The sequence below is a fragment of the Egretta garzetta genome, unplaced genomic scaffold (genome assembly GCF_000687185.1).
Source record: "Egretta garzetta isolate BGI_Z169 unplaced genomic scaffold, ASM68718v1 scaffold209, whole genome shotgun sequence".
NCBI classification, from domain to species: Eukaryota; Metazoa; Chordata; class Aves; order Pelecaniformes; family Ardeidae; genus Egretta; species Egretta garzetta.
The window spans coordinates 4,102,459-4,125,170 of NW_009260839.1; the positions used below are offsets into that span (position 1 = coordinate 4,102,459).

The 22,712-nt window shown below is 37.7% G+C and overlaps 1 protein-coding gene across 4 annotated transcripts; it reads left to right on the plus strand.

Annotated features, from left to right (window-relative positions):
- Nucleotides 1-6,577: 6,577 nt before the first annotated feature.
- CREBRF (CREB3 regulatory factor) lies at nt 6,578-20,523 on the plus strand. Of its 4 annotated transcripts, none has more exons than XM_009647088.2 (9): nt 6,578-6,755; nt 7,710-7,835; nt 8,537-9,620; nt 10,151-10,252; nt 13,954-14,148; nt 16,080-16,269; nt 16,722-16,795; nt 17,192-17,314; nt 17,552-20,523. In XM_009647088.2, the coding sequence occupies exons 1-9, from the start codon at nt 6,747-6,749 to the stop codon at nt 17,665-17,667; spliced, it is 2,019 nt and encodes a 672-aa protein (XP_009645383.1). In that variant the 5' UTR covers nt 6,578-6,746; the 3' UTR covers nt 17,668-20,523. The 4 variants fall into 4 exon arrangements, with proteins under 4 accessions (XP_009645383.1, XP_035758394.1, XP_009645384.1 ...); XM_035902501.1 differs by having other exon boundaries at nt 10,154-10,252; XM_035902502.1 differs by lacking the exon at nt 6,578-6,755 and adding an exon at nt 8,328-8,413 and having other exon boundaries at nt 7,748-7,835.
- Nucleotides 20,524-22,712: the final 2,189 nt, after the last annotated feature.

The window sequence follows — 22,712 nt, forward strand, 5'->3', positions numbered from 1 at the left end:
GGGGGGTTAGGGCAGCCGGCACGGCCGGGGCAGCCCGCGGCGTCCCCCGAGGCGTCCCCCGGTGTAACCCATCGGATACCAAAGATAATTCAATGGCCAGAATTCCCCGCGTCACGCTCCAGTATAAAGCACACGCTCTTTTTCAGGCATCTCTACGCAACAGGCGATCGTTCAGCTACGCCAGCTGAAATGTTAACTTCTCATTTTAAGTAAGCGTAATGTTTATGTTGTTGCCACTTGAGGGTAACTTGTTGAAATCGTGCAATGCATAACCTGCAAAACAGAACCAGATTCTGATATTATTCTTCAAACGCTTTAAAATGTTTTAAAGATGGTTTAAAGTGACCTTTGGCCTTAGGTCGCTTAACCAAGTGGCTTCTAAGCATCCTTGTGGGGACGATTAATTATTATTATTATTACACGCATGTTTTCATAGTAAGAACTATGGAGGGGCAGACACAGGTCTTTTAGAAACTTGTTTAATTTTTATTGTTGGCGACTTAAATGAGAAGTCAGAATTTCTATGGGAAATATATTGGGAAAGGTTTCTTGTAGAAATATCACTGCTCAGTGATAGTAATTTTTAGAGGCATGAATAATACCTCAGGAGACCTCCTACAGTGCTTTGTAGCCAGTAGTTCACCTGAGCAAAAAAGTAATTGTTCTGTGTTTGATGGGAGTATTAACTGATAAGAGAAATCTTCAGCACAGGAATCAAGCTGTTGAACATCCTTGCCATATTTTTTTTAAATAATGAGAGTGGCAAAAGAGCTTTTTGAAGGACAAAGGTTTGAAGTCCCTTCAGCATTAGCAGGAATTAATTGAGAATAAATAGAAGCTTCTGTCAGACCAGTAGACTGATAGTATGGTATAAATAAAGGACACACTGGTTTAGATTCCCATGACTTGCGTGTCCATGCTGTGTGGTTTGTGAAACCTAATTAAATGGTGGTTTAAAATAAAAGTTTGCTAAGGATATTTGGCACTTCATAAGAAGTGCTTGAGAGTTGGCATTGGCTTGAAAATCAAGCCAAAAGTTTTCTGGAAATTGTAGATTTTGGAGTTCAGACCTTGCTATAGTAATTTTCCTGATTATATTATTATATTAAAAAAATTCCTCCTTCTGTTTTTGAATACTTATTCTGGTTTGGTTTTTTTTTTTTTTTTTTACTTTCGGGACTATTTTGACTGATGCATTTTTCTGATTTGTTGCTGGCGCTTTGAAGTATGCTGAAAACCCATTTCTAACAGAAGTATAGCAAAACATAATTTTCCAATATGAAGAGTAGACTAGATCGTACCATTCCCTTCATTGTAAGAGTTTTTTTTTCTGGGAATGATAAAATTAGTTTTTTTTCTTACCCTGAAAGACTGCGCTGTCAGAAAAAAAAATAGAAACAACCATCACATAGGGATGTAGAATATTGCTGGAGACTGTAAGCTAAATTGTTGCCTAGTTTTGCTTTTGTTTTCTGTCTTTGCTTTGGCTGCTCTCTGCTTCAGGGGAAATCTCTTGTGCAAACAACTCTCGTAGCTCTACAGTGGTATTTTAATAAAGGTTTATGTAATTTGTATTTTAACTATAAAAAGTTTTTTTAATCAATCGAAGTGTGTTAATATAGTTCTAATAAGTTTAACATTGCGTGTGTGATTGGAGGCCAGAGCTTCTGTTCAGTGGTATCACTTCCAGATCTTGAAGTATGTCTGCTGTGGGCAAGTAGGATTAGAAAAATAATATTGGGGGGGGGAGGGAAGGTCAGCAAAGGAAAAGGAACAAAGAAAGTGAAGTAGCAGTTTCCCTCTCCTGAAGGGAAGAGGCTTAAAAGAAGTGAAACAGTCTTCGTATCTTTAGTTCTTTCACATGGCAGTGCTCCATCAAACTTAGTATCTGGCTGGCTTAAACAGCTGTTGTTTGCTCTCCAGGACAGAGAAAGCAAAGGGCATAATGTCTCAGATGCTTATGCTGTCATTTTAATACAAATACATCACGGAGAAGGTAGAGGGACTTGGCTTCTTTGGATGAGCAGGTGAATGAGACTACAGCAGGTGGAAGCAGAGGAAGACCTTTTACAAGTGTCTTTGCTCACCTGCTACGAAAAGAAAAAAACCTACAAAAGAAAATTTCGTGTCTTTGTGGTGGGGGAGAAACGTAAAAGATTTTTTTTTAACTGTGGTTAATAACTGAAGAATCATGTAGAAAGAAGGAAAAAAAAAAAAACCAAGAACATTACACTCAGAAACAAAACTAAGAAAAATTTATTCTGTGCTTGAAGACCACGCTGAGCAGAGTGTGTTCTGTAATAGGAAACAAATTGGCACAAACTGTGGAAGGAAAAAAAGTTTTAAGAGAAGCGTAGGAGAACTTCTTGCATCTCTAACTGTAGTATTTCATAAAATGTCCAGATACAGAAAACTCTGCATAGTACATAATGGTTCTTTTAAAATACATGGCATAGTTTTTGCACGTTCTCTGAAATTCAAAGTTTGGCATTTTGAATGTTTTAGCCTGATATTGTAGGTGCTATTTTTTTAATCTGCATCAAAAATGTAACTTTGACAAACTGTGCTGTATGATGCACAGTCACCATCATGAAAAGTGTAATTGTTCATGTAATGTATTTATAACAGGCATTTAGCTGCTGTGATAATAAGCTCTGTACAATCAACAAAATGGTATAGCGACGCTCTGTGTGCTTTTCAAATTGTACAAAATACATCTGAATTGAGACAGAAATAGCAGCTTTAGTTATAGCTATGGTACAAATGATTCATACAGGTGACTGAGGAAGACTTTCAGACTTGTCGAGCTGAAGCTGGCAGTTTAGGTTTTTCTCTTCTAGGGACTTCTTTGGAGACAATGTATTGTCGCAGAAGGGTGTTTTAACTAGGCTAGGGAAGCGGCACGTGTGTGGTAACTGCCTTGCCTCTTCTTCATCTGTCATGTTTTGAGTTTAGGTCCTGCTGTCCACCAATTTAAGTGTCCTGCTGCATCAGTAATGTCATGTAAGAAGCCTGCCATGAGACTGTTTGAAGTTCAGTCTTCCTGGGTGTCTTGGGGCCACTATTAAACTATTTTAAATAGGCGTTTTCAAAAAGGAAATATAAATGCAGAGGATTTTTATTAAGATTTGTCATTAGACCAATGAATTATTAGCTCTGTAGAACAGGTTTTGAGTACTTATTGATGACTGATGGGGATTTTAACCAATGCATATATGTATGCCTCCACCAGTACCCCAGACTCTTAAATGTTAGATGAACATTGCCGTTCCTGAGATGTCTTGCCCTTCCTCACACCCAAGTGAAGGAGCCAGCCTTCTCCTAGGAGCAGGGGCGCAGCTCCACACTGATGTGACTCAAGAATCTGCAGACACAGAACCAACTCAGGGACTGGTTCCTTAATCACCTTAATCTGATTTAACTGCAGGCTGCTGCCAAAAGGAGTGGCGGCACCCTGCCCAGTGCCTCAGGCTGTGTATTCCACCTGCAGTTCAGTTGCTGTGAAGCAACTACAGGATTTCACCTCTGTACCTCTGCATTTGGGAAGGGCTGATGTAAGGCACTAATGAAAATTGTCCTGGAGTAGAAATGCCTGCTGTATTTATCTAAAGTGATTCTTACACTGCTGTTCTTGAGCTCTGCCACATATCTTTCCGTTCATCCAAATCTATATTCATTATAGATAACTTAACAACTGTACTTTTCTAACTCAGTCTTGAGCTGAGTGTGCCAATAACGATAAATTCTGTAAAAATGGGATTTCAACTGTGGTCTATGAAGTTACTCCCCTTCACAGCGAGTTCAGATTTTACATCTGTGCTTCCATATGTGTTGTTGACTTCTACTATACATCTTAATTTACCAGTTCATGAAAAAATACTGGTAGTTAAGTGTGAACAGTGGGAGGCTTTTCATTAAGATCTTGATGATTCTGGGAAATTCAGAAAGCAGTTGGAAGTAGATCTGCTTTGTTGGGAGCGTAAAGCATGCCGTGATCGTGCAGCTCCCTGAGGCAGTGTCTTTGGCCTCACCATGTTTCCTCCCTCCGCAGAGCTACCACGAAAAATCTTATGTTGTAGAATACTTGAATAGATCCTAGTGGGATTCAAATCACATTTAAATATTAATATTATAAAATGTCAAGAATGAAATATAAAGAGAATTAGGGGAACAATCAGATTAGCTGATATACTGCTTTGACCCAGCAGGACATAACACTGTCATTCTTAAACGGTGTTGTAAGTTTATAGCTAAAAGACTACTCGGGTCTTTCAGATGGTAAATGTATTTCGAACGTTTAATATCTGTTTTGAGGATTTGTAAATGATCCCAAAGCTCCCTGGTCCTGACACTTGGAAGTGTTGATCGGTTTTTGGTCAGTTGTTACTCAAATCAGTGGTGGTACAGATTAAGTTTCACACACACACACACACACACCCCTTTCCTAGTTGCGTATGAAAGGCAGTGGAATGGCTTGAGTTCTAACAAAAACATAACAAAGAATAACCAGTAAAGAAGCAGCAACGTCTCCTTTCTTTCCCCTTTATATCATGCAGTGGCAGAACTTTGACAGTCTCCCACGTGAATGCAGATGGTGGTGGTGTTCTGGTGTTGACGTCAAAGTATTAATTTGATGTTTCTGTTGAAAAAGACATCAATCTCTGCCCCTCTGTATGGAAAGAAAGTAAGATAGTATTCAGGTGTAGGTTGGTATTAAAAGATGATATCCTTCTCGCCTCTTTCTTTGCGTATGAGAACATAGTTTATTTGTTTTAAAGACCAGGCCCTTTCTCCTAGATCAGGCCAGGTTGAAAAGGGAATTAGTTGTTGGTGCCACTTGAACTGCATAGGCGGGACCAGTTCTGCTGCGGTGTGGCCTTTGCTGGGTGAAAGGAGACGGGGCTTGTTGAGGCACATTGCACTGTGACAAACTTAACTTTAAATGTCACTTTAAGATAAGTAAAAAGAGTTCCCTGGAAGTTTTAGAGCAGAAAGAAAATTTTCTCAGAAGGAACTGGCTCTTACTCGGCACAGGGCCTTACAGGGAATGGCTTGCTTTGGCAGTGGTAGCGTGGTTTTACTGAGAACTTGCGTATAACTGGGCTTGTAATTGTTCTTTATATTCTAGCCACTATTTGAAAAGCAGTATGTTTTGATAAGTAAAGGCTTTTTTGCATAGTGTCTGGTTTTACCATAGTCTGATGGTATATATGCTGAATATAACAAAATAGCTGAGATACTATCTGAAAGTAGGAATAATCACGGGGATGCTGTCATGTGCTGGTGGGAGGTAGTTCTGCTGTAGGAGAACACTTTTACTTTACTATTTGTTTTTCAAGACAAGAGCATAAGCATAGCCTGAGCAGATAGTACCAAAGTCTGACTTAGGAGCAATGAGTGAACAATTCTGCTCAAAGAAACAAATATATTTTAACTGGTAATGCTAAAAAAACTGTACACGTATGATGATTCAGTTTTTTGATTATGCTCCTTTAATGTTGCTTTTTTGTTAAGAGAGACTTTTTATATAAGAGTAAGCATCTTGCAAGCAAGCAAGACAGTAAGAAAGTAGCATCCTTGAAGACAAGTATCCTTACATTAGATACTAAGGTTTGATACCATGAATGATTTTTTTTATTATTGCTTTTGATAGAACATTGTTCTTCTTTACTTCCTGTTACTTATAAGTTCTTCCTCATACTTTTAGTGTAGATATAGTTATTGATGTTTGTGCTAAGGTGCTTGCTTTTCTACAGTTCAGTTTTTCCTTATGTTGTTAAAAAATTCAGGATTAAGCAGGATATGAGGCTCTGGAAGTCTTTAGACATACATCTGAAGTAGCAGCAGGTCTATAGAAACTACTGAACTGGTAAAATTGCTAATAGATAAATTGGACCAATTTCAACATGTACCTTGCTTGATAAAGAAGATACTTTATTAGGCAACTCTGAATTTGGCACAATTTTTAATTTGTTCTGTTGAGGAAGTCTGTCTCTTCCCTTCCTCTACTGCTGGACTGCGAGCATGCTTGCTGTAATCCCTCTGCCACTAGATGTTGCTATATGAGTGATTGATGTAATCTTATCTGATGCTGGATGGATTAATCTCTTAAGGAAAAGAGGCGATATCACTGAAACAGTATTGCTGCCTATTCTGAAATTAGTATTTTGAGACGTTTGCCTGAGACATTTTTAGAATTTACTGGCTCTGTTATATTAGTCATAAAGATTGTTTCTCTCTTGTACACCCAGCAGTATGCTAGTCATTATTTGCAATTAGGCAGGCTTTTCTTTGCATATGTCTATAGAGCTTGTGGTCTTGGTAGTGAGGAAAAAAGGCAACAAAATGTAACTCAGCCAAAAAGGTTTTTGCAGGAGCTCTGTTCCGTAGCATCTGTGGCTTTTCGTTTGATGAAAGATGGCAGGGGAAGAAAATTGCTATACATTCCAGCATGAGAAATAATCACTTTTCAGGGGAAATTTTTGTCTTTACTTCACTTTGGCTGTTTTTTAAGCACTACTTTTTTGGTAAAGGATTACTTACCTCCTGGGGGGGTTTCTGTGTTTATTCTACACAGAAGTCTACAAGCAGAAGAGCTCCATCAGGGTGAACTGAAGTTATCCTAAGGAAAAATTTCATTGCATGGATTGTGTAAACTAACTGAGACTGAAGTAAAGCTGGAAAGGAATCTACAAGTGAAAAAAAAAAGAAGTTTGGAATTGGATTTGGGGAATCTGGGCTTGGAAATGCCTCAGGTACATCTGTTATGATTTTACTTGCTTCCATAAATAATTTTGTTTCCTTATTTAAAAAAAAGTCTAAGAACAAATTTGGCTGGCATTAGCAGGGAGAATTTATAAGAGCTTGAACGGTGTACATTTTTAGGGGTCCCAGTAGTGTCTATGGTGGAAGCTATGTTGCTGCTCTTGGTACTGTAGTTGTTCACACAGCAAGATTCAGCAAAATTGTCGTCTTGATGAGGGTGGATGCCTGGAGAGCAGCCTTTTATTGCTGCAGTGATTCACACATCAGCACACTGAATGACTTTCAGCAGTACAGTGTTTCTCCCTTCCCAACCCTCAGGGCAAGTGTGTCTAGAAGAGAAACAGAGGTCTGGAATTAAATGTAGCAGAAAGCCTTCTTGCCCATTCCCTGCGTGCCCAGTCATCCTGCATAATGTTTTTTTTTGCAAAGTTCCACTTCATTCTCCTGAGATACAACACTCTTGATTTAGTTGTAATAAATTTTGCTTTTGTTACAGTCTCAGGTGGAAGTTTTATGAGTTCCAGTGGCTCTAAAAACAGTCAATGCTGCTTTAGTACAAAATGGTTTGTATTAGGGTGAAGGGCCTGCAAGCGTGTAGAGCCTATTGATGCTCACAGATCTTGCCGGTACTCGCTCTCCTCTTCTACAAATGCTGACATATCCCTAAACTTGGCAAACACATGAGAATTTCAAACCAACAAAAAAGAATGAATGAGCAATGCTCTTGCAGCTATATGATGAATACAAATGTGTCCTTTGATTAAAGAGCTGCATGTTGTTAGCTGCTCTTAAAGCATTCTCTCGCTCTGGGAAATGACATGCTTATCTGTGTAGGTAGAAGCCCAGAGACTTGGATGAAATGGCAATACTCTTCATGTTTTGTTGAAGGAAAAAAATATGCCTTTTTATAGCATGCTTCAAATGTCAGTATCAATTTGTTGTAGCCCAGTGTGAGTGGAATGGACCCTCCTTTTGGGGACGCCTTTCGGAGCCATGTGTTTTCAGAGCAGACTCTGATGAGCACAGATCTCTTGGCAAGCAGTTCAGATCCAGACTTCATGTATGAACTGGTAAGTCATCTTTCTGTGTGTGTACGTAACTTCCTCTCCTTGATTAATACCCTGAGTTCGTGTAGTAATAAAGGGGTATTTGTTCAAGAATGCTAGAAGATTATTCATTCCGTACTGATTAGGGAAGAGCCTAACTGCTTGTCCAGCAAATGTGATGCTTCCTCAATAGACGCTTGTTAAAGCTGGCCATCAGGAGGGGCTTGATATACGTCTCAAATAGAGCTGTGTTGACATTATGTAATGGTGCTTGAGACTCTTCTGTGCAATCTTTTCTGCCAGAGCAGCTATATGCTACTTCACCCAAGCTGTGAATGCAGGGGAAGCAAAACAAAAGTTGACTCATGAGCTACTTATACTAGCATTTTTTTTCTCTCCTGCTGATGTCTTTAATATTTTAAATACATGGATATTGGTACTAGTCTAGTTCCTGATGACCAGATGAACTTGCAATAGCAGAAAAAGAATCCAGTGGCATTTGACTTGTATCTTTAGCAATCTCTTCAGAAGGATCTGCTGCTGAAGCACGGAAGCTGGACTTCATTCTGACCCTCAAAAGAAGCTTTTAGTTGGAAGTTGAGGTATCTTCATATGTTCTCACTCTCCTACACTTCATTGGAATTAAGCTCACTATACTAGATTAAGTAGAGGACAGAGATGATTGATACTTTTTTGTATTAATTTTTAACTTTTCTTATGCACAGGACAGAGAAATGGACTATCAGCAAAGCTCCAGAGACACCTTACTTTCAATGGAGGACTGCAAAGACCTTGAGAACTTGGAGTCTTTTACGGACATCCTGGACAAAGAAGCTGCTCTCACCTCAAAGTGGGAGCAGTGGGACACCTACTGTGAAGACTTAACTAAGTACACTAAATTAACCAGTTGTGACATCTGGGGAACAAAAGAGGTGGATTACCTGGGCCTTGATGACTTTTCAAGCCCATACCAAGATGAAGAGGTGATAAGCAAAACACCAACACTGGCTCAGCTTAACAGTGAGGACTCCCAACCTGTATCTGATTCACTCTATTACCCTGATTTGCTCTTTAGTGCAAAACAAAACCCTTTAAATTCTTTGTTACCTGGCAAAAAAATTGCAACCAGAGCAGCAGCCCCAGTCTGTTCCTCTAAGAACGTTCAGGCTGAGGCACCTTTGTTGGACTGTGTTCAGAAGGCGAGCAAACCGGCAACTCAGCCTGCTTCCAGTACACAAATCATGGTGAAGACCAATGTGTACAATAATGAAAAGGTGAACATTCATGTTGAATGTAAAGACTATGTTAAAAAGGCAAAAGTAAAGATCAATCCTTTACCACAGAGCAGACCAGTGCTGAGCCAGACACATGCTGATGCAGCAAAGGAAAACACCTGCTATTGTGGTGCTGTAGCAAAGAGACAAGAAAGAAAAGGAATGGAATCCCTGCATAGTCACAGTACGCCTCCTATTTTGCCTTTTAAAGAGACTCAAGAACTGCTCCTCAGTCCACCCCAGGAAACCCCAGGGCTTATTGTGGGGGAGAGCAGTCTTTCTGCCAGCACATCAGTGTCAGATTCTTCGCAGAAGAAAGAAGAGCACAACTATTCTCTTTTTGTAACAGACAGTTTGGCTGAACAGTCAGCCAAAGGAGATCCTGAGGAAGATGAGGATGATGAGGATGATATTGAAGATGAGGACCATGATGAAGGATTCGGCAGTGAGCATGAGCTCTCTGAAAATGATGATGAGGAAGAAGATTATGAAGATGATAAAGATGATGACATCAGCGATACTTTCTCAGAACCAGGTACCAGCAATGTTGGGCTTTGTTATCATGGAGGTTAATGGATTTATCTGCCAAGTGGGAAAGAATGGGTTTGAATGCTCTATAGTTACAGATGAGCAACACTGATCTTAAATTATGAAATTTCATCCCAGATTTTCTAAGTGCTTTGCAAAATGTAATTAATGAAAACTATACAAGGTCTCTATTGCCCTGTTTTGAGAAAAACTGCATAAACTGTGGTCACGCAACAAAAATAATAATAGAGAAGATAGGAAAACTAGCTTGTAGCCTAAGGTCATAGAGCAAGTACCTGCAATTGCTGTCTTCTTTTTTTGTGGCTTGATGATAGGATGTACAGAGCTTTCTAGTGCTTCAGTAGGTTGCTGCTTTTGAATTCATCCATAGTTGTGTCTCTTGGTAGCTGATATAAATCATAGCCTGAGTGAAATAATTTCATAATTACTTAAGTCCTACTGTAGGTACAGTTTTCCACAGAATCTAAAGAATACCTGCCACTGAAACTAATAGAACTGTTTCTTGGTGGTTTTCAGCAGTAACACTTAGTGGGTCTTCAAAGGATACTGAATTCCTCTCTTCTGCATGTAGAAACGGAACCTTAACAACAGAAATAAGAACTAACCTTCACCTAGAAGGTAACAGAGCGGTAATGTTGTGTAAAAATAAAATCTGAAGGGAAAGGGACAGGACCGTAACCAAGTATTAGTTTCATTGTAGAAAGATTTATAATATTCACATTTTAGAAATGCTTTGTAGTAGAGTATAAGAACTAAGGTATTCAGACATTTGGCAATATGTAACTTTGGAGGGGGGGGAAAGCAGCTGAAATTTTGCCTTTTTAAAAACATCAGCTTCCCTAAAGCTTGTCAGTGTTTGTCATAATGAACTCTGAGATTAAATTATTTTCTAAGTAGATTTCCTGAGTTGGCATTAAACTTGTCAAGCATTATGCCCTTTATGTTACTTTTACATGTACATAACACATTTTTATTAGCATTTTAAAGCCTCTTCCTCCCTTCTTTTGAATTGAACTCCCTCTACTTTCTGGGGGTTTGAGTAGCTATTACAGCTCTGTAATGATTGCTGTACTGCACAGTGATTTGCAGCCCACGGAGGCATGTTGCACAGAAAGCCTGGTAACCCTGAAAAAGCGTTGTCGTATTAAAGTGCTGGGATTTCAGTTGGTGGAATTACATCAACTATTTGCTGTTTGCTCAAATTTTACTGACAAGCAATCACTCTCGCCTTCTAAATACAACTATGCTGTGCAGTACAGTAACTGAGGATCTTGGCTTATACAAGCTTGCTAGAACTTCAGGTGAACGAAGCCATTCACCCAAGTATGGTGATATTAAAAGTTTCACCATATTTTGATTATATTAGAAGGTAATGTCTCCAGGTATTTTAATTATGTCACTCTTGTATTTTGTGTTGCTTTTTTACCTTTAGAGTGAAGGTACATACTACGGATAAAGTTTCTAAAAATAGGCATGGCCCAGGAAGATTTAATTTTCCATAGTACTGAAACCAAAATCAGTTGATAAATTTAGAGTGAAGATGTAACTTACTGAAAGGATGAAAACTTACTTGTTATTGCTGACCCTCTGATGTATTTAATACACAGTTTGCTTTTGTTCATTCTTTCTCATGTATGTTTTTGGAGTGCATTAAATGCTTTCTTAAAGCATTAATGTTGTCTGACGAAATACTTGGCTATAGTGAACTTTAGGAACTAAATAACTAAAAATGTGACTGGCTGTTGGGTAAGTTTGGGCGGCAGTGTTTTTATTATTGCCATGATACAGATTTAGCAATTTTGGTCACGTGCAAAGGTAATTTGTTATGGGAATTATTGGCCCAGGCCTTTTCTAGCACTTAAAACTTTTGTTTTCATTGCTAGTATATTTTACCTATCTCATTTAATAGAAGTATTTGTAAATGACTACTTCTTCCATGAAGTAGTCAAGAGATTCCAGAAATGGGAGATGCAACAACTGATTCAGTTTTCAGTAGCACTGGAGAAGAAATAGCTGAAAGGGAGAAGTCCCTGTAGAGACATGGAGATTGTTTAAAGAAGTTGCATCTATTCCAAGCACCTGGAATATCAGCTGGGGGAAAAAGCCTCATAAATGGTTTGACAGAATTCAGTATGATTAAATGGTAGAGAGAAGGGGTTTTCTGGTTTTGTTTTGGTGGGGCTATTTTTGCTTTTAATCTGGTAAGATGCAGAAGTCATGCCTATCCTGTTCTCCGTTTTACTTAATTCAACCCTGGTGAATTTAAACCTAAAGCCATAGTAAGGGATGTGAACAAAGATTTTTAGGAGGGACTTGCAAAGGACTTGAAAGGTAAATACAAGAACCCTTTCAGTTTTCTTAGAAGCCCACCAAAGAAAGTGAGACTGCTCTATGATTTTTGCGAAGAGGAGAATTCAAGGAAGACGAACACAGTGCAGAAAAGCAAAACAGATTTGTTGTACTCCTGTATGTTATGGACCAGGTTAGGGCATTGTGCACTAGATTATTCTAGGTAATTTTAAAATGATAGCAGGTCAATGTTAGAGTTGCAAGACAGGATGCATTAAGTCAACATAATTTAAGTTGCTAACTTAATTATAGTTTAAATAAGCAAACAGGAAGTCTTGATTTTAACCTTGTACATTTGTACACATCAGCTCTTAAAGAGATTTGTTTTCATCAGTTTGCTTAATTCTGTGTTATCGTGAAGATGGACTAAATTTATACGTATCTATATAATGAGTTACATAGCTTGACATGTTTTTTCAAGTGGAAACTAAGTGGATTTTTTAAGAGTATTTTGATACTTATGTCAAACAACATTTGGGTAAAATGAAGTACAGTTAAAAATATTTATGGTATTTGAAACTATATTTAATGTAAATTGTCATAATCGTTTTGGCTATACAAGAGAAATGTTTTATAAAGCATGTTTCATGTTTTATTTGCCTTTAAAATACTGTCTTTTTAATAAACTAGAGAATCAAACTAAACAGTTGATGAAATGATGAGAAGCAGAACTTTAGAATTAATTTCCTCATTCTGCGCACCTAACTTTTATTCATACTTTGGGTTATGAGGTGAGAGTCAGACCAAAGAAGAAAGTTTGGTTTTCCTCTTTCAACTGGTTTTTCAAGTGCAAACAGACTAATTGAATGGACTGTTTTAAAAAGAAGAAGGTGTTCTTTGTGCTACTGTTAAAAGGTGAAGCAGAGCTCAAGCATATGGGGTCAAGGCTTGTTAAGCTTGCGGTCCATTCAGTGGTTGGCTTTTCTTTAAGCTTCATCAGTGTATGCAATGTTTTGAAATGCATTCTTTTTTAAGTAAATGTAAACTATTATATAGCATTTCATTGCAAAAGGCGATGCAGTGGTTTGGGTTCTTTTAACCTTAGTATAGGTTGTCTTTATTTTCTAAAGCATAAGTAAGATTTTTAAAACTGTGGTTTGTGTTTACATGATTATAGTATAAATATTTGTGCAATGTGGATAGTGGCATTACAGCTTCTATGTACTTCACTAACAGTTCATTGTCTTGAGTGCATCACAACATACCTCTAAAATATTGTATAGTTTTACTGTGGATCCTTTATCTTCATCCCACTAAAGAGGCGAGGAAGAGATTGAACAGCTTGTGTCCAGATCCCTTCAGTTTAGATGGTCTTTTCTTACGGGCTTTAGGTCATTGTCCTGGTAACAGAGGCCTTCTCCTCTAGTCTAATAGAGGTGGGTAGTTTGATTTATTTCCCGGAGGTATTCAAACTCAAGGAAGAGCAGGAGTTGGACTTGATGATCCTAATGGGTCCCTTCCAACTCAGAATATTCTATGCTTGAATAATTTTGCTTTCTTATTAGCGTTTCATTAATCTATCTTTATTATCTTCTTCTCTTTCCATGCTTTTTGATCAGAGATTAATTAAAATGTGGAGGCAAGTTAGGATTATGTTCCTGCAGATTCATGGAGAAAATTGTAGGGGTGGAAGAACACTTTGCAACAGCTGTTGTCTGTACTCTGCAGTGCTGGGATTGTGGGGGAGAAGAGCAATAGAACTTAAGGGGTCAGAGAACATAAAGGGGCTTTCAGTGCATAAATAATTTGTCTCTTTTCAAGTAATGAACCACCATCACTGGCTCAGTGTCTATCCCTGGATTTAAGGCAAGTGCTCAGTAGTAGTTGACGCTGAAAACCCAAGCCTATTAGATAATGTGAAACAGGCCTTGTCTGTGGTTTTGCTCTTAACTTGAATACTGAGTCCACTGTTAAAAGGGCTAGAAACGGTTTTGTCAACATTATATAAACAATGCAATGCATCCTTTTAGGGTATGAAAATGATTCTGTGGAGGATTTAAAAGAAATGACTGCAATATCCTCTCGGAAAAGAGGCAAGCGAAGATATTTCTGGGAGTACAGTGAGCAGCTAACACCATCACAACAAGAAAGAATGCTGAGGCCATCCGAGTGGAATCGAGATACATTACCAAGTAACATGTATCAGAAGAATGGTCTTCATCATGGTAAGAATAGAGTCCTAGTTACAAGTGAATGTCTTTCGTTCTGACACCTTCAGTAGCCAAACTCTCATACTTGCAAGTGCTGAGAAGTTGTGTTTTGGCCATCAAAATAAATGATTAAAACACTGCAAGTCTGTTGCTCGATTAGCAGAGTTCTGCACAGTGTCCAAGGAAGGCACAGTGAACATACAGTAGTAACTTTCAGTGTGGTTTCTTCCAGAGGAAGGTGGATGAATTGAGAATTGTAACTTCCAAGGGCTTTCAGTGGAAACCCCAAGAGTTCGAAATTTTCTCAGTGCGATACTGTAAACATGTTGGGTGGGTCCCTTGACTGATATTTACTCCTCGTAGCTGTTAGTTTCAGTCTTGCTTGTGTCAGAGCAAGCTGGGAGTGATCTGAGATGCAAAGTTCACGTTAACTGCAGCATGAGCTAAAGGACAAGCAATAAGGCATAACTGTCTCTTTCTGCTCCTCCCTGCTTGTTTCTCCCACCTATGTGAATGCAGCACAGTGAACCAGTTACTCTGCTGTGAATAAACTATTTCTTTAAAATACCCTCTTAGAATCTTAAACCAATTGGTCTAATAACTGTGTTTTATTCCTGTAACTTTTTGATGAACAATTTGCTGTACCTCATGTATGACTAACATCACCCAGAACAAATTACTCTCAGGAGTAATGTTTGTTTTGTTGTCACAGAACCTCTTTGGTAGGCTGCTCCATTTGATTTTGGCTTTGAAGGAGAAAATGAAACCAGCTTCCCTGGTTGTAATGTTAATGTTCCCTTACAGTTGAAAATTACTATCTTTAATGTGGCAGTTTACCTTCTGTTAAACCAAAAGGTTTTGTTGCTGTTTTTACTTCTAGATTTATTCAGGGAAGAAAACATGGTTTTCTTAATCTCCTTAGTTTCTATATGCTTATTTATCTTGTGAAATATCAGTCTAAATTCCCTATCACTGCTCCTTCTTATGAAGGCTTATATCTATACTTGTTATTAAACAATATATAACCAAACATGCCTTGAGGACTCTGTCCCACCAGACACCTGGAGGAGCAAGTGACGTTTAAGTCAGGTGCGTATGCAAGGGATTTGTAGGATCAAACACTACTTAACATCCAGAAGCTACAGAATGTAACACATGCAGGATTTTTTTTTATTTTCACATACAGACATGTACCAAGGTCTTCTACTACCTCCAATAAATCATGCCAAATTATCAGCTCTGTAATAAACATTTCTGGAGCAGGTTCTTTTAGTTTTATTAACATTTTCATGCAAATGTCTGTAACAACCGTCATTTTAAGTAGAAATCTAGAAAAAGACATATAGCACTGGCAAGAGAATCTTAAGGAATAAAGGTTTTGTCTTGAATATATGTATTTCCTCAGGAAAACCAGACCTTAAATAGCTTCAAATAAGTAAAACAGGTTGACTAGCCTTTGTGTGGATTGTTTAAGCTCAGTTTCACTGAAGATCATTTCAGTACCAGGTCTTGACCCTCTTTCTTTATGCAGAATTTAGCAATAAGATTATTTAGGAATTTAATCAACTTGAGCGTTCAAGAGGGTATACTGGCTGAACACATGAGTTAGCAAGTTACAGTTGGGGGAAAACAACTGCATCTGAACTTGTGACATACGTTTTTCAGCACAGTTGCGTGTATACTATCTATCACATCCAGTAGCCTGGCCAGCAGTATTTGCTCTTATCTGATCTGGATATAATATGAATTGTACAAAGCAGTTTGTCTGGAAATGCTCTTTCTATTGTGAAAGGCTGTTGGGAGCACATGATTCCAGTCCATTCTCTTGTAATGAACAAAGGAACTTAAACTGCACCCAAAAACCCCCATATTTAAGAATGTTTTTTCACGGGTTTGTGTACATATTGTGTCACTTCCCAACCCAATTTTCTGCATATTTAAAACAGGAAAATATGCAGCAAAGAAGTCACGGAGGACTGATGTAGAAGACCTGACTCCCAACCCCAGAAAACTCCTACAGATTGGTAATGAACTGAGGAAGCTGAATAAGGTGATCAGTGACCTGACGCCAGTCAGTGAACTTCCCTTAACTGCCAGACCGAGGTCAAGAAAAGAAAAGAACAAGCTAGCTTCCAGGTATATATTAGATATCACTACATGGATGAGTAAATTTGGATTACTACAACTGTATGATTAAGATCTAACTAATTTTTGCTTCAAAAGCGTTCCATCACTACCAGTGTAGGAATCAATCCTGCTTCTGCAATGGGCTGGTGACCAGTTTATCAAAAAGCAGGGCAGCTGGCGCTTTGGAGATGTAGTTTGCCTGTTCCCTAGATAATTACGTATTTCTACTGGAAGCTGGCTTACTTAGCTGCAGGGCAAATGATTGATATAGTGATAAAATCCGTAAGCGTGAAATGTAAGAAAATATAGGTAGCAGGGTGCTTTCAGCGAAGGTAAGTGAGTAGATAGGTGATCTCTGGGAGCATTGATTGGTTGATAAGTTCGTATGGCAAACAAACAGATGCTCTTAGTATTCTGGAATTTTTGTTAGTGTTCTAATTCTTCCCCTCTTCTTACTATAGGGCTTGTAGACTAAAAAAGAAAGCCCAGTATGAAGCCAATAAAGTAAAACTCTGGGGTCTCAACACGGAATATGGTAAATACAACATCTTAATTTTTCTTTTGTTCAGACAAGTCTGTGTTTTGCACCATCATGTAACCTGGGTCATACCTGGCAGTTTATAGAGAAAACAGGGTTGGTACAAACCCAGTAATTTTGTTGGTACAAAAACAGTCCACTCCATAAACCCATGTACATTGGGTTACCTGCAGTGTTGAGCTACTTTACAGATGTAAATTATATAAATGTGTGCAAGTAATGTAAAATTTTTTGAAAATATGTTTACATATGTAAAGTCTTACATCTTAATTGTACAGTAAGTGTAATGTGACACCTTTGACACTTACAGATAACAGTGTGTGGACAACTGTGGATCTCTTTTGCTCCAGGGGTAACATGCTGTAAATCTAATCCAGGTTTTTTTCGTTTCAGATAATTTACTGTTTGTGATCAACTCCATTAAACAAGAAATAGTTAATCGGGTGCAGGTGCCTAAAGATGATAGAGGAGTCAACATGGAACAGAAGTTGAACGTACTTATTAAAGACACTCTCGGTAAGCAGTAAAGTTAATGTATTTGCATGTATGTGAAGAGACACATAATTTATGATACATTTGATTGCAAACAGTTTCTGGAACAGAGAAAAGAAAGAAGCACTCCCTAATTTCAGTTGTCTATGCCTTTTGGCTGGTTACTAACCAAAGTGTTCATCAGCTTTGTATTACAGGAATGTGCAAAGACGTGCAATGAATAGTAACCTTACAGCACATTTTCTTACCCTCCCTTTTTAGGATTACCTGTAGCTGGACAGACATCAGAATTTGTGAATCAAGTTTTAGAGAAGACTGCAGAAGGAGACCCCACCGGTGGCCTTGTAGGGCTACGAATACCAATGTCAAAAGTTTAAGACATGACTTCAGCTGTCCGCATCGGTCAGATTCTACCTGTGTTCGAGTACTTCATTGTATATTGCATTCTGGTCTGCATGTCAGTTTAGCATTATGTAAACACTTACAATTAGGTTCTATTGGTTTCAAATAACAATGTAGTAAAACAAATCAAAGCATGATATAAAATGCTTAATAGCATTTTTGGAGCATAAACCAGACAGTTTCAAAGCTGCTTTAAGCTTAAATACAGAGATGAGGATTCTTTTTAAAATTAAGTTATATAGGACCAGAGTATATCACTTTTGTTTTAGAAGCAAAAACACGTTTCTGCTAGTAAAAATTTTTAGCTTATGCCAGACATTGTGACAGGTTTATGCTCCAAGTAAAATAAGAGGAAGCGTTTTTTTGGTAAAGCTGTCAATTTCAGGAGTTCTTTTGGTTTGGTTTTTTTAATAATTGGGTTTTCTTTTTTTCTTAAAAAACCAGTAAGCTTTCTTTGCAACCATTAACTTGTACATAGCACACATGGCATTAGAGCTAGTGTGCCATAGAAGACTTTAATTTTCTGAGCTTAATATAGTATTTAAATGTCTGTGCAAGCAAGAGAAAAAAAAGTATATTCTTTGTGCCTTGTATTTTGGGGGAGAGCTATCAGTATAAGCTGGTAAAGTTTTGTATGAAGAAAACCCTGAGGGGAAAAAACAAGATGTATAGATGGTAAGATTATAGGTTTTAATGTATTTGTTCCAGCTCTTAAAATTTTTGAATGTATATAGGAATATGTTGAAAATGTAGATATATGCCACAGAGTCTATGTATTGTATAAAAGATGGCTCTAGAAAACTCAATTTCGGTACTTTGGCCGGAAGAAAACAAATACTTGCACATTAATGCGATTGTTTATTTTTGTACCAAAGACAAATGCAACTGATATGGCGAACTGCCAGTCTAAGTAAAGTTTTGCACAGCTTATATGATACTGTACTGAATGTAAAAACAAATGAAAAAAGAAAAAAAAATTAAAGGTCAGGGTTAGGGATCTTACTGAACTGTGAATTTTTTTGTTTGGGTCCAATTATCTACAGAAGGAGCATTCATACATAACAATATTATTTTGCTGTTCTTGTAGTTCGCTTCCATGGTAGATAAGTTGGTGGCCGTCTCGGAGTCTTTAAGTCTTTTTTCTCTGCACTTACTGTAGGAGATTTTAATATATTTGGATTTTAGTAAGCTATTGGTAAAATAGTTTTCAACTTTGAGAATTTAAAAAAAATATTTAGTTTGTTGTAGTATACTTCCACCAAACAACCAAAATAAAATTATTTTTATTGTAATTTGTATATATGTAAAGAGAAAAAAGAGCTACAAATATCTAATTCCTTAGTTGCCACTTTTCCAGTTGATGTATTATTATGCATGTGATGTTTCCAAGGATCAACACAGGCTTCAAACAAAACAAAAAAAAAAATTTATAGACTTTTATATTTTTGTACAGGTATTTCGAAACTAGCTTCTTCAAACTTATATGTGACTTATTCTTGTTAATTCAGTAGTTTCTATGATTGAGGAATATTAACACACAGTTCTTATTTGCTCTTCTGCTAATAAGAGTTGGCTTTGTAGTCAGTGTTAACGTACAGATTAAAAGCTTTAGCCTTTGATGAGAAAGTCCTTTATCTCAAGGCAAGATCATTCTCTGGTTTCATGGACCCCCCTTTTCCTCCCTGTTCTTTCTCTCCCTATTTAAAGATGACAAAACACTGTTTACTGAAAATAGAAATACCAAATATTTTCAAATGTAGCTGCTGAAAAAAAATGCAAAAGTCCATGAAGGCTTTCTCCCCACTCCCTTTGGGGAATTTCTCCACTTCTGGTTTGTCTAACTTTGTTTGTACTGTGATTCCTTTTTGTTTATACGTAGATTATTTTTATATCCAAGCTTGTACTATTAAAAAAGTCTGAACCAAGAGTGGCTGATGAAGGTGGCAGTCCTGCCACGTACTTGCGAGTGTGCACACAGCTTACTTTGTATCTAAATATTTTGGAAGACTCAAAAGGGAGGAGGAGGCCAAAATACCACTACTGAGCTGTACAGAAAGTCTTTCCTTCAAGAGACTGAACAAATAGCCAGAGCAATTTAGGCAAAACTTTGTAAATCCACTTAAGACTTGCATAATCTGAGTGGAATGTGGGTGTCTTTGTTTCAGGTGGTGTTGTTAGGGTGAGGTGAGAGTTGGCTGCTGCTTTACACAGTGGGTCAGATGTGTTCCTATTGTAATTATTGCCGACGTTGCAGTCGTTCCAGAGATGCATACAGCTCATAAAACCCCGACAGAGAATGTCTCTTGTGAAGTTAAGGCCATGTCTGTACCGAGATTTGAATACTGTTGTTCCTTTCTGGTGAGCGGTGGTAGCGCGCTGCTCGGACAGAAGAGGTCCTTACGCTGTATCCAAGCTGTGGAGACAAGGCAGCATTTCTAAACATTAAGAGAGCAGTTTTGCAATCAGGTAAAAACTTCTGTGACAAATTAAACTGACAAGGTATTGAAAAGCCCCTTTTCTACTGCTCAGAAATACTGAGCAAATATAACTTTATAGCTTTTTATTTTTGTCTGAAAACCAGAATATGATTTTGGTCTCGCATTTCAAAGTAGACTTTGAATCTTTAGTGAATTCCATACCCTTGCATTTCAGTGTTTTCTATGTATTATTTTAAGTTAAAGCTTTTAAATAGTTGAGCTTTTTAATGTTGACACTTTATTTTGTACCTATTTATATGTATGTATATCTTAGAAAAGCACTTTGGTTAAAAAAAAAAAAAAGAAACTGCATTTTATATGATTCCTGCCACTTGCTGCTAACTCTGGGCTGGTCAGAATGCTGCAGCGATACTTGATATAAATAAAACCTGGCAGTAAAATGTAGAGTAAAGATAAGACCTTTTGCTGGTTTAACTTTATCATAAAGGTGACATAGGCAAGCTGTGCAGCTTTACATTTTAACCAGGGGACTCTGTGGCATTTAAACCGTCTAGAAATGGTTGTACTTTAATGCCAGTAACAATCTGCTTCCTCTAGTGTCATTAAAATATATACATTTAGTGTATACTTATCACAAACAAAAATCTTATAAGGGTATAAAACCCAACAAATGTACATGTTCTGTTTTTTGGCAATTGTGGCATGCATTTTTGGATGATCTTTAGAGAAGACCATTTTCTAAAGATTTTCAGTGTTCATACATGGTATGTGGATCTTAATGGAGTCCTGGACTTTTTTGTTTGTTTTTGAGTGTAGGCATTGTGAATATTCACTTTTAATCCTATATCCAAAAACAATTATACATTTTTGATTTAATACAGACAAAAGCTCTTCCTTTTTCTGATACACTGGATTCTCTAGAATTTGTTTCCATATTAAAAGCATGCTGTCATAACTGCTCTTGTTGAGATCTCGTCAGTCTGAACGTAGGTGCCACACTTTGAATCGATGGACTGCTTGTTCTACTGTACCATGTATGATTCGCGTCCTTTCCTACTTCCTTCATGACAGATGATGATGTGGCTTTATATTGTGCCTTACTTGTACATCTAGAACTAAATGTTTTTCATTCCCTCTGAACTCTTCAAACCCAACCCTTCTGAAATTGGATCGGAACTGATAAAAGCATCCCGAAGACAGTCTGGGGTAGATCTGATTTCAGTTTCCCTCAATAGCAATCCTTTTGTACTTATATGGAAGACCAGTTTGTGAATGGCCTTGCAAAACGTGGGGGTGCTCTTGAAGGGTGTTTTTTAGCCCTAAACCCCTTTTGCTAACCTTCCTTGTATGGTTTATTGAACACATTTACTGATACTTGGTGAGTACTTTTTTTTGGATGGGAGAGACTTAATACTAAAGCTCTGTTTAAGTGTGGATGCGCTGGATTTCCTTATCATACCAGTTGAAATCATTGTGATTTAATGAAGTTGCATTGCTGTAAAGCTGATGTGAGAGTCAGGCTCAGCTGTGTTCAGTTCATAATTCTTTATGGACAGACTTTTTTCCATACTAAGAGGGGCAGGAAAAAGTTTTGTTTTCAAAAAACCAACCAACCCAAAAAAAAAAAAATCCCTAAAATGGATGAAGGGTCTTTTAGATTAGCTAAAAGCAACCAGACACTTCTGAAATACAGTGGTGTCAATTTTGATTTTATTTTAAAAAGATTTTCCCCCCCCCCAGTATTTATCTGATATTTGCCTTCATTAATAAAACAGTTAGCTTATTCACAACGTATAAAGACTGGATGTGCTTTTCTTTTCCATAAATCATTTAAACATAGCTATTTTTTTAAAGCTCTAAAAGGCTTTGTCAGGAGAATTTCAAAGGGTTGTATACAAGTTGCCTTCAGCAGAAATAGCAAATGCAATTCTGTTTCTCAAACATGCTTGCTAGTCTTCCTGAAATTCTGTTGAGGCATAACCCAATTATGTACCGTGGATGTTAGGATCTGTATTTGGCCTTGAGACCTGAGTTTCGAGAATACATCTAATCATGATTTTATTTTCTTTTTAAGTTGGAGGCTTCAGTTGGAATCATCTAGTTAAGCGTGCTGCTAGATGTGGTCTTGGCTTATTGACACAGCCTTGCACACCGCCGAGGTTTATTCTGTTTACCCCAGGGATCATGTGAAGTACATTTCAAACAGTTACTGCTTCAGTGACTGATTCTTCTTGTAACTGTATTAAGGGCATTAGTATGTTGAGAAAACACCACTTTTTAATATCTCCCAATATAAATTGGGATTCTTAAATGTCATTAATGAAAGATGGCACTTCTAGGTTATATCTTCTTTGCGGCATACAAAAATGTCTGTATCTTTCTACAATTTACATTTCACAATATGCCATGTTTTTTCCCCCAATGCTTCTAGCATGATAAGAAGGTGCATGTGCGCACTGAATTATAATCCTCAGCCTCTTAGACATTCATGAACTTCCACAAGAGCAAATACTGACTATGCATTTATTGTCTTTCTAATGAGCTGTGGAGCCAGAGCTATTTTAAGCCACGCTTCTCTTCCC